Consider the following 17707-nt stretch of genomic DNA (forward strand, 5'->3'; position numbering starts at 1 on the left):
ATTTCATTATGCTGACAATTAGAAGTGGTCACATCGGCCATCAGATATGGTCACAATTAGAGATGGTCACATTGACAATCATTTCAGCAACAAATTCATCTCTCTCTGATAACGTAAACTATTTTATTAACGGTGACGAACGAAAGTTAACGGGCTGAATACATTTGTCGCACTTTTTACATTTTTTCAATGACTAAATTTTATATTTTCATTTTTTAGGGACACATTTATTAGTCAATTACTATTTATCCTAAAATTATTTATTAATTTCTCAACGATATACTCCAAGAATTCTTTTAATCTTATTATCTGCATAAAAAGTTTCGATGCGTTTTAAAAAATGGCTAGTTAACTATCTGATGATTGTCTGCCTCTTAGTCTTAGGTACACTTGAAGTGGTAGACTGCGCCGCATATTCATTATTCAATGGCAGCAGCAGCTACAAAACCTACCGGCAAAAAAATATATATATATATATATATTTAAAATCACCGTTCGAGTATTTTTTAAAATCTTTAAATCTTTAACAAACTATTCTTTATTGATCACTGTTTTACTTTATTTGTTATTCTGCAAAAAAAAATGTCCTCATTTTGCTTTCAATCCATACCAATTTCTCTCTGATAAACCTACTAAATGGACCTCATGGTAAGAATTTTGAATAATTTACACAGTCTTTTAAATTCTAATTTCATTGTCACTACTGTAATAAAAATAAGCTGATTAAAAAAACTGTAATAAACATATAGTTCCCGATGATAATTACCACAACTGATTGGTAAATTGCACTCAACTTTGCAAGTAAGGCTTGAATTCGACATTTTATTTAAAAGATTCGAGCTCAACAAAATTTATGAATAGTTAATTTTTTTTACCTTATTAAACTTAATTTTGTAATGTTGTGACATAGTATAATAATAGTTTAAATTGGGACTTTTCCTGGATAGTGAAATATTGCAAGAATCCGTCCATTCGAACCACTGACTATCCTAAAGCCCAATCAACATACAAATTAAATGGGTTGAACATGGCTACGCATACTTAGAGCCCATGGCTGCGAACATGACAATAGAAATGAAAATTGGTCAGGCTTGATGAAGAAATGTTCTATTTCTGTTTGTGTATTAATTATGGAAGGACAAAATTAATTTGATTAAAAATTATATTTACAGTTAAGGATGTATCAGAATATATGCTAAATATTGTTTTCACTGACTCAAGGTCTCGATCTATCTTGAACAAAAAGCTATTATAGATAGTCAGTCATATTTTTCTCTAGATATTAATCATAAAAAGTTTGTGAATATTTCACGTTATGGTGAAAAAAATGGTAGTTTAATTAATAAATACCCATATTTTTTTATGAATAATATGAAGAAAAATTAAAACTCTATAAAGAAATACAAGTTAAATAATCTCTAAGCGCATAACAATAAAATCTAGAACAAACTAAAAAAAAAGGGATTTTTTTTTTAAAGGAAGGAAACGGTGCCAAAGGAAATCTAACTCGGGTCAAGCACATTCTGAAAAACTGAAACCTATTCCGCAGCATACATTACCCATTACTGTAAGCAGAAATGCTATTAACATACTTTTTATTATGGGTTTATCTAATTGAACCCAGATGAAAAATGGGATTAAAGAACTTCATCTTTTATAATCAATAAAATTTAAATAATTATCTTATTTTATTATTATAGTTAATGCATTGTCTTTTGTTTCTCATGTCATATAACTCATTTATCACACATTTTATTTTATTGATACAATTTATAAGAATAACACATTAATACTTTATTTTCTTTCCAATATTTTCATTATATACCTTCTTTTATTTTTTATTTTTACCGAATATACCTTCATTTATCACACACATTTGTTATTTTTATTTTATTCATTTCGAAACTTATAGCTAGGTATAATACTTCTATTTTTTTTTCTAATGTTGTCATTGTAATTCTAAATAAAAAATAAAGATAAAGAGTAACATTGTTAATTAAAAATTATAAAAATTAAAATAACTCTTTATAATTTGATAAAAAATATAAAAAATGTTACTCTTTAATGATACAGAGTATATGACATGAGAGAGAAAAGGATTCTCAACATATAGAGTTAGTTATGCACTAACGATTTTCTATTAGTTAGAAGCAGTTATAGTTAATTGTATTTTTTGCTAGTTAGATTGACATCGAGAACTGATTGTATATAAGTTAAAACACATGCATTCATCATTCATTCTTTCAATAAGATTCATTCAATTCATTTGATCTACTATTGTTTTCTCTACAACCTTTTGCTTCTTTCTATGTTTGTTTATGTTCATCATGAACTTTATGATGGTATCAGAGCTCTTCACTTGAAGACCTTTGTTGCACATCCTCTGATTTCGTTTTCTTTTTCATCTTTGATCATCATGAATCAGAGTCAAGATACTCTGCAAGATTCATCCCAAAATGTTCATAGCCCTTACTACTTACTCCTTAGTGAGAATTGAGCTACGCCATTGGTTTCACCTGTCTTTGATCCCATGAATTAAAATTCATGGAGTAGGTCAATGCCCACTACATTGAGTGCAGAGAATAAAGTAGAGTTCAATGATGGAACAATTCACAGGCCTACGTCGAACCATGTGTTGTTTCTAGCGTAGAAGAAATGCAATAATATGGTGGTTTCATGGTTAGTGCATTCTGTGTCAACTTCGATTAGGCAAAGCATTTTGTGGCTTGATGATGCAGTAGACATTTGGAAAAACTTAAAGTCGCGATACTTCCAAGGAGATTTGCCAAGGATCTTTGATTTGCAACGGGAATTAGTAACAATCAAACAAGGTGATTCTTCCATTACATAATACTTTACAAAATTGCGTGTAATATGGGACGAATTAGAAAGCTATAAACCATATTCTTTTTGTGTTTGTGCAACTAAATGTACCTGCAATTCAGTTATTGATATAATGCAAAGAAAAATCTAATACCAGGAGTGTCTTCCTCAAGTGCACCCGTTGTTCATATTTCCAACGACTCTCTTTCAAGTTATTCACTTATTCATGAGTCTTAAAGTACTTCCTTAGATTTGGTTCCATTTTATCATCCTCTTCGAAAGTCTGAAAGACAAATACTAAGGCCACAAAAGTTTCATGACTTTCACATCAAGTATACATCAACTGTTATCACTTATTAACCAGACATTAGATATCCTTTATCCTTAGTTTTATCTTATGACAAATTGTCACCATCTTATCATAATATTATCCTGCCTATTACTGCTTAAACTAAGCCTAAGAGTTATACTAAGGCAGTCGAGTCTGATCAATGGGTCAAGGCTATGCAAGATGAAATTGCAGCATTGGAAAGAAATCATACTTAGGTTGTCACTGGCTTGCCTCTCAACAAATCTACTATTGGATGTCGTTGAATTTATAAAATCAAGCATCATGTTGATGGTTCTATAGAAAGGTACAAAGCTCACCTTGTTGCTAAAGGCTACACTCAAGTCAAGGGCCAAGATTATCTGGATACATTTTCTCCTGTTGCTAAAATAACCACAATACTATTGCTTGTTGCACTTGCCTCAATCAATAATTGGCATCTTAAACAACTAGATGTCAATAATGATTTTTTGCATGAAGATTTAAGTGAATAAGTCTATATGATCATGCCTCTTAGATTACCAATATCTAAAGCAGGCCAGGTCTGCAAATTGCATATACCTTTTTATGGCATGAACAATGCAGGACTATTAACTTTTCTCATATCTCATGGATATCAACAATCCATCTCTGATTATTCCTTGTTCACTAAGAAACAAGATGGCTCTTTCACTGCTCTCTTTGTACATGTTGACGATATAGTCCTTTTTGGAAACAATTTGCCAAAAATATCCCATATTACACAACTGCTAAATGACAAATTTAAAATCAAAGATCTTGGCAATATGAAATTCTTTCTAAGCTTTGAAGTGGCTTGTAGCAACACAAGTAACAACTTTTGTCAAAGGAAATATGCACTAGAGATCCTCTTTGATGCCAGAATGCTTGGTTGCAAACCTATTTCAACCTCCATTAATGCTAGAATGCTTGGTACACGACTTCATCAAAATTCAAACATTGTTTTGTTTGAAGCAAAAACTTCTTCATTTAGAAGACTCATTAGTCGCCTTATCTACCTCACAAACACTCGTCCAAATATCACTTTTGTTGTTCAAATTCTCAGCCAATATGTTTTACACCTTACATCAGCTCACTAGTAAGCTAGTTTTCGCATCCTACGATATATCAAAGATGCTTTCGATCTTCCCTTATTTCCTGCTACCAGTGAAATTCAATTGAAGGCATTCAGTGACTTTGATTGGGTGGGTTACGTTGACACCGCAGGTCCATAACTATTTTCTTTGTCTATTTAGGCTCTTCTCTTATAGCTTGAAATCCAAAAAGCAAGCCACCGTTTCCAAAAGCTCTTATGAAGCCAAGTATCAGGCACTTACTAGTGTTGCTTGTGAGTTGCAATGGCTCACATACTTACTGATCTATGTATATCTTCCAAGCAAGTCTTACTTTTTTTGTGATAATCATTCAACCCTTCATATTGTTGCCAACCCTGTGTTTCATGAGCGCACAAAGCACATGAAAATTGACTGCCACATTGTATGCGAGAGATTACTTTCAGGCTCGATCAAGCTTCTTCCTATTTTTCCAACCAATCAACTTGCTGACATATTCACCAAAGCTTTATCTCCTCATGCTTTTCATCTTTTACAGCTCAAGCTAGAAATGTCTAACATACATTCCTCAGCTTAAGGAGGGCTTTCAGCATATAGAATTAGTTATGCACTAATTGTTTTCTATTATGACAATTAAAAGCAATTATAGTTAGTTGTATTTTTTGTTAGTTAGATTGACGCCCAAAGCTGATTGTATATAAGTTGAAACACATGTATTAATCATTTCATTCTTTCAATGAGATTCATTCAGTCCATTTGATCAATTGTTGCTTTCTCTACAACCTTTTGATTCTTTTTGGGTTCGTTCATGTTCATCATGAATTTTGTGAAACATAATGCATTAAATATGATAATGATTGCATTAATGATAAAATATTCTTGATTATAAAAAATGAGGTTGTTGAATTCCATTTTTTACTTGGTGTCAATTAGATCAACCCTTTTGTTATTTGCTGAAATTTTTCAGTAAAAAAAACAAAAATAAAGCCCAACCCGGGACTCACTCTCTTTCATTCAGCGCTTAAGCCTGAAGAAAATCACTGCGTAATGTGTTGTGTGAAGAATGAAAATATAGCTCAATTTTTATGCTAATGCATTTTAAAATCATAAACGAGTTTGTTTAGTTCCACATTTTTTTATAAGATTTCCCTAAATTCAGTTTATTCTTAATTTCCGACTTCCTACAAGAAGCCAATCAAAATTGAACTACAAAATTTACAGTATAAGTTTTTAAACTATAAGAATCTATTTAATTTTTTTAATGATGCATGAACATGTAGATTAACTTACCTTTTTTTTTTGGCGTATTCTACATTGAAGCAATGTTATAATGATATATATGACCATGGGGTTTGTAGGCCATAGGGTATCCTCGAGGAAGTGCCAAGGGTACCTTTGTATAATATATTAATGAGTAGTGAACAAAACTTGATATCAAAAGTGCATCAAGGAACACAAACATTTAGGAGATCTGAGAGACCCTTTTTAGATTGTCGTGGTTCTCAATAAACTTTTTCATAGAAAAATAAGGGAGGGTTTCCACTGTCCACTGAGCTGCAAAGTACAAATACAACCGCCCTATGCTTTTTAATCCAATTTCTTGCGGAAACCACGTCAACTATGTTGTAATACTAGTACAATTGTTGTTTGGTTTTAAAAGTGCTTATCTGCAAGTTTGAGATGATACTTGATCTTGAAACTATTAATCAAATTAATGACATGTGGAGATGAATTAATTTCCAATACGAGAGAAAAGGAAACAAAACTATCACGGCTCTTTATTTAGAAAAATCCCTCTAAGCTCCTTGTCATTAAATTAAATATTTAATGCGATTAACGTAATTAATAGAACCCACCAAAACTATAAAATTCAGGTCATAGAACCATATTTGTGAAAGTTGGAAGACATGACATCAATTATATACCAAATCCCGCTGTCCACTGCTACCAACAATTTCCTGGTTATTCGGGTCAATGCAAAAATTTGAATTAATTTTAGTTAATCTATGCAAACAAGGACGGGATTCAAATTCTCTATCAAAGGATTAAGTGTGTATTTAAATGAATATTCACATAATTAATTTTAAATAAAATAAATTTTAATTAGAATTGATTTAAAAACCAACATGTGAAAAATTATTTAAAATTAATTTTAAACTCAAATTTAATTCCATAACGTTAAATCAAGCATACACCAATATCTTATATAACTTATAGCTCCTCACACGAGAAATAAGAAATGGACAAAAATGAGAATGGGGACTAATGCCTAAAATTTAATGCCATGGACCCCAAATATACGTGAAAGTTGAATGATTGGACATTTTTGCAGGCAAGAAGTAGTGAGCGAGAGCGACGTGAGAATACAAACAGTCCCTTCTGTGCCGTTTCATGACTACGAACAAAATGCTTGATCAAATCAGAAATCCCAGCTATTTCCATTTTCTTCTTTACTTTAGCACATTGTCATAGATGCACTACTAAGTTATTTGATAAACAACAAACACATAACAGTGATTGTTAGGGTCACTCTATTTTTCGTAGTCACAATATTGCTAATATTGAGATAGCAACTAAGATGAAAATTATCCCTACCAAAATTTGTAACTAACACAATATGGCAACATTACATGTTAAGCTGCAGTTCATTAAAACAATTTGGAAGAGCATACTTTTTTTAAATCGCCAAAATGTTAATTGGTAATTTTTTTGTTAGAGGAGAAGTCGAATATGTGACATTTCAACACTAAACATAAACAAAACTTCTTGTTAGGCAGAAATTTGTCTTTAAAAATATAGAATGTCCCCATACTTTGATGCAATCGGAAAGTATGAAATAATTTAAAAATTTAAATTCTAATAATTGTACAATCAAATTTGATTTCAGTCAAAAAGATAGATAAATGTAGATACACAACAACAATCGGTGCACGTGGCTTGTAAAGTTGGTTTCTTCCATTAACTCTATTTGTTACACACCGCATTAATTAACATCTTCAGACCCACTTAGGTAGTAGAATTAAACCGAAACAAAGTGGGTGATCCCTTTTTGAAGCAGAGGTAATGTACAGAGGAATGCTGCTACTCTAAGGCTTTTTTTTTTTTTTTTTTTTCTTTCTAAGACAAAAATGTATTCCAAAAATCTTCTTTTCTGAGTTCTGACCAATGCAGAATTCATTCACCTCCTTCAAGCTGCTTTTTGTACAGCGGTCTTAAATAAGAGGATGTATAATTTTTGATCCATGGAGAAATATAGAAACCCTCCAACAGAATGGGTCACAAAAGACCCAAAACTAGTCCCCACAATACAGTGCCATGCCGGTCCATACACCCCATCAAATTCCTGCAAAATCACAACCACCCAACCGAATTCCATTGACCAACCAATCAAACCACAGAGACAAAATTTTGAATCACCAAATGGGTTGATATCAATTTAGTCCCCAAATTTTTAAGAACTGACTAAATCAATAATTATGCCTCACCCAAACTTACTAGTAAGTCCCAACACAAGAACAAATTAATTAATTAATCTAGCAAATTTTTTAAAAAATCAATTCAATAATAATAATAATACAATACAATGATTATTACAAAATTGTACCTTCTTGAGGGAGAGTGCAAGGGTTTTGGATGTGAACTTCTCCATGCTATCTATGGCCTTTCTAGCACAATCCACAGCATGGATCTGCATAAAGGGTGGCATATCAACCGAAACCATTTTGGCACCATTGATTGCAAAGACATCTCTTAAATTAGCCTGTGTTCCACAGAAGGATCTCCTTCTACCCCCACCCGGAGCCAAAGACGACACGGACATTCTCTCAGCAGCAGCAACAACAACAACATCATGTTTCTCCAAATGAGGATTCCTAGGTTTTCCTTTTACAACCTTAGCATCCTCGACCATGCCCTTATCATTATGATCACCAAGTTCCCTCCTTTCCAATTTCAAACAGTGCCTTTGGGGCTTCTCTTTGTGGGTTCTCTTCACAGGCACAGTAACAGAACTCTCTTTCTCTTGTATGGCTTTGGCCTGCAAATGGGTGTCAATAAGAGGAGAGTGTTTTTGGGGTGGACGGGTTTTGTGGGGTTGACTCAAGTTTAGGTTTGTCAAGTGTTTTACTAAGAAAGAGGGTTTATAGGTTTGGATGAGATCTGGGTTTGGGGTTGTAGGGTTAGATTCTGGAGCTGCTAGATTCCGACGCTGTAAGGGGTAGTGTGCCATGATAGAACGGTATTGGAAAATGGAGAAGGTGGAAACTGGAAAAATGGACAGTGACTTTTTTTTTTCTCCTGCGGTTTGGTTTTGTTTTGTTTGTCGGAGAAAAGATAATCAGATACAGATAGTGAGATAGATAGATGGGATTTGTAATGTAGAGTTGTGTTGTATTGTTATATGTATTGTAGTAGTTCGAGGGAAAGTAATAACTTGTGTTTGAGTAGAAGATTGTAAATAAATTATTATTTTTGTCTTTAATTTTAATTTATTTTTATTTGTTGGATTTACTTGTATGCAGGATTGCATTTTCAATTTAAATTCAAATCCACGCTTAAACCGAAGATAACAAAGGTGGAGGTGGTGGTCAACTTATGTCTTCATTACAACTTATACTGTGCACTAGATGGGGACTTGTGTGGTGAGATAAAACAATAGTGGTAATGAATTCACTAAAATCTGAGTCATATTTTTCAACATAGTTTCTTGTAAAGAAAAATTATTTGACAAACTCCATAAATCTTTTATATCATATGATTAAAAAAAATGATGTTTAATTCCCTCACGCACCATGGGGACAGTGGGACCGGGGATGGGGAGTTGTTGACCGTTGACCGGATACTCTTACGTTACGTATGAGAATGGGTATTGGGCACAGGTTTGTAATAGTAGGGTAGGGTAGGTAAGGGCCATGGGTACAGAATAGATTATTATTGGGATTACTGTTGATTGGTATTTTGAAGTTTTTCAGAAAATGGTTTTATTGCTGTTGTTGCATTGTTAAATATGATGTTTAAAATTTTGTAGGGTTGTGTAAAGGAAGGCTAAGGCTTGTGTATTCAAATGTTTCATTGTAATCGTGTTTCTAGATTCCTAGTCATATCATAGCACACATGTGGGCGATGATGGAGTCGTAATTGTTGTTCGGTCTTTGTTAGTTAAAGGCCAATGGGGAAGGAAAATGCTGCCATGATGGACGCTTTACATGTCATTAATTGGAAGGACAATTTGCTTTCCCCTTTTAATCTAACAACGTTCATGTACACATTAATTACTAAAATTTATTATTCTTTGAACATTTATATCATTGGCTCATCTAAAATTTAAAAGCAAAGAGTTATTTAAAATGCTATCTAAGCTTAAAGTACTTTCCAAGCTTAATTTATTTTAAATTAACAATAAATAAATTGATAATTTTTTATTTTACAAGAGTTGAATTTTATTAGAAGTATTTTAATTGAAAGATTGAAAAGTTAACTTACTGAGTTATACTGTTCAGTAATGTGCAATGCTATAAGAATATATATATATATATATATATATATATATATATATATATATATATATATATATATATATATATATGATTCTCTATACATTTTTTTAATTTGTGAATAAAATATCTTTATTAAAAAAATTTATAAATATTGTAATATTAAATAAAAAATGTTGAAATAATAGTATAATGTTTATTGGGAAAATATATAAAATTTTATTATTAGTAATAAGTTCAAATGAAATTTTAAATATAACAAGAACAAAAATCTTATCTTATCTTTTTTTTTTTTTTATAAAAAAAGAACAAAAGTCTTATGGTAGTAGGTGACGTTAATAACTATATTAATCATACAATGCTATTAGACTCGCTTAAAGATTAAAATTTAAAGATATTATTTATCATAAAAATTATTTCTTTCAAATAATAATTTTAAATTTTTTAAAATGTATTAAAATATATAAATAAGTTAGTCAAACATATCATCAATCACGATGACATCAATATTTTTTTTTGTCTAATTTTGGTTGACAGGCTAAACACAGATTAAAATTGCTTAATTTTTAAAACGTTGTAAACAAAAAGGTTTAATTCACATTGATGTGATGATTAACATCGAGTGCTTTGAAAATAAAAGATGTTATAAAATAATATTGAAATAACGTTTACTGTTCAGTATAGTGTGGACAAATAGAGCAGAACCTTTTATACTAATTCAATTCCCCATCACATTTCTCCTTTTCAAATTTCTCAAACTACATCTATGAATGTTCTGACAATGGAAGAACGGAAATGCATAACAATTTATTCTTTAAGTTGAAATTTTAGTTCGATATCAAATAATAAGAGAGAAGCATCATGGAAGATCTTTATGATTGTATCCTTGACATTAGCAAAGGACTTGTTTCTTTGAGTTAAAACTCTTAATAAATGCATAACGTACACTCATCATATTTCACGTCTTAAATTAATTGCTTTAAATTTTGAATTATTAATAGGATACTAGTAGTATACTCATAAAGGATCAGAATTCGTTCAATTATATCAGGAAAAAATAGTTCAAAAGTATAGATGTAATATTTTCGTAAATACACTAGCCCGTGATCATATAAAGTAATAAACCTGAATCAGTGACATTTGGTAAGAAACTAAAAAAGAAGACAAACCATATTTGACTTTTCCTTCGCTCGATCTTGATGATAGAAGATTTCAGCAGTCATATAATATCAAACATTGTATTGCACGTTGAAATTTAGAGACTGATGGACACTTTAGTATCAAATACATTTTTTTAGCTTCATAAGTCAATATGTTATTATTAAGTGATTCTTATGGATTGGTCGAAGTGAATAACCTAACTTAGGCTAAAATTTATTACAGTCCCGCTATTATTTCCTGTTGTCACGTCCCATTACATCTTGGAAACTCAATACCCCAAGTTAAGATGAACTAGAGCCCAACTTTAAACACGTGTTTAGAAAATTTTTGGTCCCATTTCATTTCTTCTGCAAAATAATGGAATTGCTATTCTTACTCATAAATTTGAGATTCACACTTCTCACGTGGCTTTAGATTTTGTTTTGAGAATATACTATTTTCACTTAAATAAAATTTCAGTGAGAAATACAAAAAAGGAAATATGTTTTCGTTAGATAAGAAATAATAAAAACTCACTACCGATAAATACAATATGTCTTTTGTTAAGAATAAAAAATATTTAATATCCTTTTTGGGATAAATTTAACGTCTCAAATTAAAAAGAAGTGTGGAAATTTGTATCCCAAGACAGAATAGGAATTAAATCAAACTTCTTAAAACCAAATTAAATAGTAATAACATGGTATAATGGTGGTATCGCACGGTTTCAAGCTGGATGGAATTGGAAAGTGGAAAGTTATGTACCGAAAAAAAGCTGAATGGAAAGTGACCTGAAAATGTTGCAGGAAAATAGTGCACTTGAGATTCATCAACATCAACATCACCACGCCAACGAGCCCTTCTTGCTTAGCTAATCCATCAACGACTACGCCACGTTTAATGCTACCATCAATTTCAAATTTTCAAATTCATCATCACATACATCACTCCCCATTGCAACAAAATGCCATCAACAACAAACACGACGTCGTCACGGTCACCACCGCCAACCTGAAACCAATTTCTGAAGCCAAAACTAGAGATGAAAAGAGGGAACAATTTGGTCGCATTGAGCAGACAACGATCCATTCAGATTCTCATCGCCATTGCGTTCTTGTACGTCCTCTTCTTCACCCTCGAAATCCCCCTCGTCTTCAGAATCGCCCAAAAACAACGACCCACTCACACCCGCCGTCAACTCGTTCGCCGCCAAAACGGCGTCGTCTCCGCCTTGATCCTAAACGACGCCGCGTTCGATTCGGAGCTCTACCAATCCTCCTGCCGCGCCGGAAAAGCCATCTGGGAAGAACTAAAACTAAAATCACGGAGCCCGCGAGGCCTCATTTCTAAGCCCGAGAACCGATCTGGGCCGTGCCCGGGATCCGTCTCCGTGTCCGGGCCCGAGTTTCTGGGCCGCGGGAGTTTGATGATGATTCCGTGTGGGCTTACGTTGGGTTCCCACGTAACGGTGGTTGGGAAGCCGTCAAGGGTGCAACGGAAGACGTGTCAGTTCGTGATGGAGTTGCTGGGGCTGAAGACGGTGGAGGGTGAGGAACCGCCCAGGGTGCTACATTTCAACCCTAGGTTGAAAGGGGATTGGAGTTGGAAGCCCGTGATTGAACTCAACACGTGTTACCGCATGCATTGGGGTACTGCCTTGCGATGTGATGGTTGGAAATCCAGAGCTGGTGAAGATACTGGTAAGAAAAATTATGTTTATATTCACTATGGTTGTGATGTATGAAGCAAATTCGATACCGATACCTTTTGGATACTTCAGCTATTTGTGAAGTATCCAAGCCTTAAAAAAGTTATGGAAATCCAATACGAATATAATATAGAACCATAGAAGCACTAAAGATGGAAATTGTTGATTACAAGAAAGGAGTGAGATTGATACTACTCCTACTTATAGACAATAGGAACTGATTTATAATCACAATAATAGTAGATATAAGGTGGGTTACATGATTAAGGGAGAAGGGGGGAGAGAAAAGGTCACGGGTTCAATCTTCTCGGCTAACAAACTAACATTTATCAATAAAAAAAATCACAATGATTTATAATTTTTATTTGTTTTTCACAATGTCCAAGAAGTATGATCTTAATTTGAATTTGCAAAATTGCAATTATATATTTTTTTATACATATTCAGATATATCTTGTATGTGTCATGTGCTATATGTTTTTTTGAGAATAATTGTATCGTTGTTGTATTGTATCTGATACACTTATAGCATCCATGCATCATAAGTTATGATCGGGATGAATTAAGTTGTTGCTTGTGTTTGATACAGTTGATGGGTTGTTGAAGTGTGAGAAGTGGATTAGGGGTGATGAAGATAATAGGGATGCAGTGGAGACCAAGGCAGCGTGGTGGTTGAAGAGATTGATAGGGCGAACAAAACGAGTAAATGTTGACTGGCCATTTCCATTTTCTGAGAACAAGCTATTTATTCTTACTCTTAGTGCTGGATTTGAGGGTTTCCATATTAATGTTGATGGGAGGCATGTGACCTCTTTTCCTTATCGCACTGTGGGTAATCAATGTTCTTCAACTTATCAGCTTGAAGAGGGTTCTGCTATATAATAATGTTAATGTTTCAATTTGAACAGGGATTTACTCTTGAGGATGCCACTGGTCTTACTTTGAGTGGGGACATTGATGTCCATTCTGTATTTGCTGCTTCTTTGCCTTCGGTGCATCCTAATGTTTCTTCGCAGCAGCATCTTGAATTTTCAACCAGATGGCGTGCGCCAAATCTTCCTCGCTATGGTGTGGAATTGTTTGTAGGGATCCTTTCAGCTGGAAACCATTTTGCTGAGCGGATGGCTGTGAGGAAGTCATGGATGCAGCATAGCTTTATCAAATCTTCTAAAGTGGTCACTCGTTTCTTTGTAGCACTGGTAACGCGAACAAGTTTCTCAATTTTATTGTTACTTTGTTTGTTGTGTAGGTTTCTTAATAGTTGAAAGGTTTTAACAGCACCCGAGGAAAGAAATTAATGTGGAGTTAAAGAAGGAAGCAGAATATTTTGGTGATATTGTTATAGTTCCTTACATTGATAACTATGACCTTGTTGTGTTGAAAACGATGGCCATATGTGAATATGGGGTAAGTTGTTGATTGCTCAAAGATCTTTCAGTTTGATAAAGGAAATAGTTTTAAGTTAATATATGAGATGTGTTGTGCTGTTCACAGGTTCACACAGTTTCTGCGGAGTATATCATGAAAGGTGATGATGACACTTTTGTAAAAATTGATGCTGTTATGAATCAAGCAAGGAATGTTCCACGTTCTATGAGCTTTTATATTGGGAACATTAATTACCGACACAAACCCTTGCGCTGGGGTAAATGGGCTGTGACATATAAGGTAATCAGAACCTGTTGGCTGCTGCAATGCTTTTATCATAGTTAATTAAGCAGTGAGCATTGTCTGGGAAAAATATTTGTGTTGTAATGTCACTAACAAAGTGTCTATATTTGATCCAAAGAATGTATGATCTGTGCATGAGCACAGTTTCTTTAGGCACAACTAAGCAAAAGCTCAATTCAATATTATGATATTAAAATAACTTCAGTACCGACTTGACCTTAACACATACTTCATTGTTATTTTAATACTTTGCTAGCTTTTGATTGGTTGTGGTTATAAGCATTGCGCGTATACCATAATTATTCTGTGCAAGAATTGCTATTCTTCCCTCTCTGCAACCAGCCATCAGGTCCCCATTGTTTATGGTTAGCACCTAACCTAGTTGCAGGCTTGCAGCACCATAGTCAGTTGTCCGAATTTTATGGGCTGGAGACCACGATCCCTAACTGAATTTAACATTCAGTGAAATGCTTTATTAAGTATTCAGAGCACTTACTTTAATAGAATGGGCTGTGATTGATTTAACAAAGGCTCTTGCTTCCTTACTGTTGTCACATCTAACTTCTTGCTGGTGATAATTTATTGTTCTCTTCTGCTTTCAGGAGTGGCCAGAAGAGGAATACCCACCCTATGCAAATGGACCGGGTTATATTTTGTCTTCTGATATTGCACACTACATTATATCTGAATTTGAGATGCATAAATTAAGGGTTAGTGTACTACTATTTCATTGCTCATTCTCTCTGTTGTCCTGTAATGTCTCCCAGTATCTTGATGCTGGTGCATCTGGTGTCCATAGTGGTTGAAGTTGTCGGCGTTTTCATCTTTATGCAGTTGTTTAAGATGGAAGATGTGAGTATGGGAATGTGGGTAAAGCAATTTAACAGATCGAAACCGGTAAACTATTTGCATAGCTTCAAGTTCTGCCAATATGGTTGTGTAGAAGGCTATTACACAGCCCATTACCAATCGCCTAGGCAGATGATATGCCTGTGGGATAAATTGCAGATGAAGACAACGCCTGAGTGCTGCAACATGAGATAACATTGAGGTATAGGTTGCCATTGAAGTAAACAAGTTTTGCAGTCATAGCTTAGCTTAAATATTGTAAATATAGTGGAGCTTGGATAGTTAAATGTAGCCCTGTATAAATGTGGCCCTTTAAATTTCATTGTTTATTTATTTATTCATTTGGAAGGACAATTCCATTATTTAGATTACTCGATTTTGTTTCAGCATGGGAGTGGGATTGGAAGATCAACGTGAGGGTGGGCGGGAACTATGGGTAGGCGTAGGACCATAGGTATCGGGAACATTTTCTTTTTTTGAGGGAGAGCAGGAACATGTTAAATATAGAAGTTCTGTATTTTTTTTATATTTTATATCTTAACTCTTTTTGAAATTTTATGCTTTATCTCATTTTCTAAAATATTAGTTTAATCTGCAGTAAAAATAAAAAATATTACTTTAATCCTTATTATATCTATAAAACTGGGTTTTTCAAGTTTAGTGTTACTCGCAATACCGAGTCCTGCCCCGGGGGTATTTATGTAAAACAATGAAGTCTTGTTATCTTCATTATTTTTAAAAATAAGCTGTCAAATAAAATTAGCAACTATGTATTATAACACATTAAAAAAAATTAGAGCCCAATTATGCATGCAATGATACAAGTTAAATGTTTTTTTTTTTGTTTTAATCAAGACATTTGATTCAAGATAATTTAGTAAACTAAAGTAGGAAGAATTATGTCTGGGTTCACCAAAAACATCATAAACACCAGAATAAAGAGATTGCTCGTCGATACAATTCAGGTCATTAACTTGTACTGCATCATCCACCTGTCCAAAATTTGAACACAAAAATATTAAAAAATGAATAAGAACACAATAGGATTATACTCCAACTGTATCTTTCATCTCCTTCCAACTGAGTAAAATTGATACTCCAAACATCTCAAATTAAACAGCAACGTTTAGGGAGTAAGCCAACGAAGTTGAAGAAGATTCCATATACCAACCAAATAAACTCACGAGAGGAACAAGTTGATATACATATTTTATATGAAGAAGTAGGTAACAAAAACGCGAGAGCAACAAATCAACAAAGCAGATCCATTGGCTGAAGTAATACATATGTAAGGAGAACGAAGTCTCAGATAATATAATATAGAAGATAATGTAATTTGATAAGATGGATCAAAACCAATTACAAGACTAGGAAAATGCATCAAAGCTCATCTTCCATCCTCAAGTACTCTCCCACATCGGCCTGGTGCAGAACAACAATCCCGTTGGGATCCAGCTTCCTACAATCCAGCGTGGACTTGGCGGCGACACCGAAACCCAACGGCACGTCGGCCATGGAGAAGACGACAACCCCGTCACCGGCAGCGATGTTTTCGGAGAGTTTCCCGAGAGCGCCCTTCAAGACATGGTTGCCGTACAAGAAGGACATCTCGGACTGGGGCTTGAGCCAGACCTTGTGCTTGGCGTTGGCGGCGAGCAAGTTGAGGGCCTGGACGGTGAGGTGGAAGCTGCCGCCGTGGGTGTATTTCCCGATGCAGGTGCCGAGGGAGACCAGGTTGGGGCGGGCGACGTTGGTGGCGCGCTTCACGAGGGACTCGCTGGCGTAGAAGATCTTGTTCTTGTGGAGCCGGAAGCAGTAGCGCCCGGGGTTCGAATCGGGACCTTCGTGCGAGGGGTTCTCCACGATGTTCTTCAGGTTGTTTCCGACGAACTTGAACAGCTTCTCGAACACTGCGCTCGTCTCCTTCTCGTCCAAGGGTCTCATCCTTCCTCCTCCTCCTTCTAGGGTTTTACACCGCAATTAGGGTTTTACAACAGAAAAGGGTGAGTTGAAAACTTTAGATGAAAAGAGTCGAAATAATAGTACTAAGGCCCAAGTCTAAGAAATACGGGCCTCGTGAGCACAAGCCCACTATAAAACAATTCGGCAGGAGCTGGGCACTTGCTATTTACATTTCCCCGTTTATCTAAGTACACCCCCATGCCTCCTTTCTGCCTCTTAAATATCCATTATACCCTTTTTCTTATTTTCTCTTCTTTCACGCATATTCTTTTTGGAAACGTTGTCCCGTAGTTCCGGTGACGACGTTCCTTGGATCTTCTCACTCGCAGGGACATGTATGTGAGCAAATATAATTTTCCACGTGCTAGAAACTTGAAACAGGATTCTGAATTGAATTGGAAACTTGAAAGTGTGGCGGCAGGTATGAGGCATCACATGGGCATTACTGTGGAGTGTGAAGAGATTCTGCTGAACTGTAAAATTGACATTGTTAGGGACATATCACACATAGAACAGCAATTAATGTTCAATTTGATTTTTTTTCTTTCCGCCAAATAAATATTCTCTTCAGTCTTTTTTCATTTAATTTAAAATATTTTTTCTACACAGTTAATGAAAGCAGCAGATTTCTTCACCCTCAAGAAAATTACCGTTACTGAGTTAC

The 17707-nt window shown here is 34.4% G+C and overlaps 3 protein-coding genes across 5 annotated transcripts; 1 reads left to right on the top strand and 2 right to left on the bottom strand.

The window, feature by feature from the left end:
* Positions 1–6444: 6444 nt before the first annotated feature.
* Positions 6445–8621, bottom strand: LOC114392455. Of its 2 annotated transcripts, none has more exons than XM_028353602.1 (2): positions 7826–8621; positions 6445–6701 (listed from the first exon to the last, which is right to left on the bottom strand). In XM_028353602.1, exons 1-2 carry the CDS (start codon positions 8447–8449, stop codon positions 6699–6701), a joined length of 627 nt encoding a protein of 208 aa, XP_028209403.1. In that variant the 5' UTR covers positions 8450–8621; the 3' UTR covers positions 6445–6698. The 2 variants fall into 2 exon arrangements, with proteins under 2 accessions (XP_028209403.1, XP_028209402.1); XM_028353601.1 differs by lacking the exon at positions 6445–6701 and adding an exon at positions 7040–7564 and having other exon boundaries at positions 7826–8620.
* A 2937-nt stretch (positions 8622–11558) lies between these two features.
* On the top strand, positions 11559–15467 carry LOC114392685 (hydroxyproline O-galactosyltransferase GALT6-like). Of its 2 annotated transcripts, none has more exons than XM_028353899.1 (7): positions 11559–12553; positions 13151–13263; positions 13470–13760; positions 13840–13968; positions 14056–14229; positions 14835–14942; positions 15067–15467. In XM_028353899.1, the coding sequence occupies exons 1-7, from the start codon at positions 11896–11898 to the stop codon at positions 15274–15276; spliced, it is 1683 nt and encodes a 560-aa protein (XP_028209700.1). In that variant the 5' UTR covers positions 11559–11895; the 3' UTR covers positions 15277–15467. The 2 variants fall into 2 exon arrangements, with proteins under 2 accessions (XP_028209700.1, XP_028209699.1); XM_028353898.1 differs by having other exon boundaries at positions 11560–12553; positions 13151–13389.
* A 761-nt stretch (positions 15468–16228) lies between these two features.
* Positions 16229–17093, bottom strand: LOC114392371 (60S ribosome subunit biogenesis protein NIP7 homolog). Its single transcript, XM_028353490.1, has one exon. The coding sequence runs from the start codon at positions 17023–17025 to the stop codon at positions 16462–16464; it is 564 nt and encodes a 187-aa protein (XP_028209291.1). The 5' UTR covers positions 17026–17093; the 3' UTR covers positions 16229–16461.
* Between the last annotated feature and the right edge of the window lie 614 nt (positions 17094–17707).

Source organism: Glycine soja, chromosome 17 (genome assembly GCF_004193775.1).
Source record: "Glycine soja cultivar W05 chromosome 17, ASM419377v2, whole genome shotgun sequence".
Lineage (NCBI taxonomy): Eukaryota > Viridiplantae > Streptophyta > Magnoliopsida > Fabales > Fabaceae > Glycine > Glycine soja.

Excerpts from the sequence above, each read along its gene's own strand:
- LOC114392455 (XM_028353601.1), bottom strand. The coding sequence starts at position 8,449 with ATGGCACACTACCCCTTACAGCGTCGGAATCTAGCAGCTCCAGAATCT. Across the intron at positions 7,565-7,825 it reads TTGCACTCTCCCTCAAGAAG|GAATTTGATGGGGTGTATGG; the intron begins GTACAATTTTGT and ends GTGATTTTGCAG.
- LOC114392685 (XM_028353898.1), top strand. The coding sequence starts at position 11,896 with ATGAAAAGAGGGAACAATTTGGTCGCATTGAGCAGACAACGATCCATT. Across the intron at positions 13,761-13,839 it reads CTCGTTTCTTTGTAGCACTG|CACCCGAGGAAAGAAATTAA; the intron begins GTAACGCGAACA and ends AGGTTTTAACAG. Across the intron at positions 13,969-14,055 it reads TGGCCATATGTGAATATGGG|GTTCACACAGTTTCTGCGGA; the intron begins GTAAGTTGTTGA and ends TGCTGTTCACAG.
- LOC114392371 (XM_028353490.1), bottom strand. The coding sequence starts at position 17,025 with ATGAGACCCTTGGACGAGAAGGAGACGAGCGCAGTGTTCGAGAAGCTG.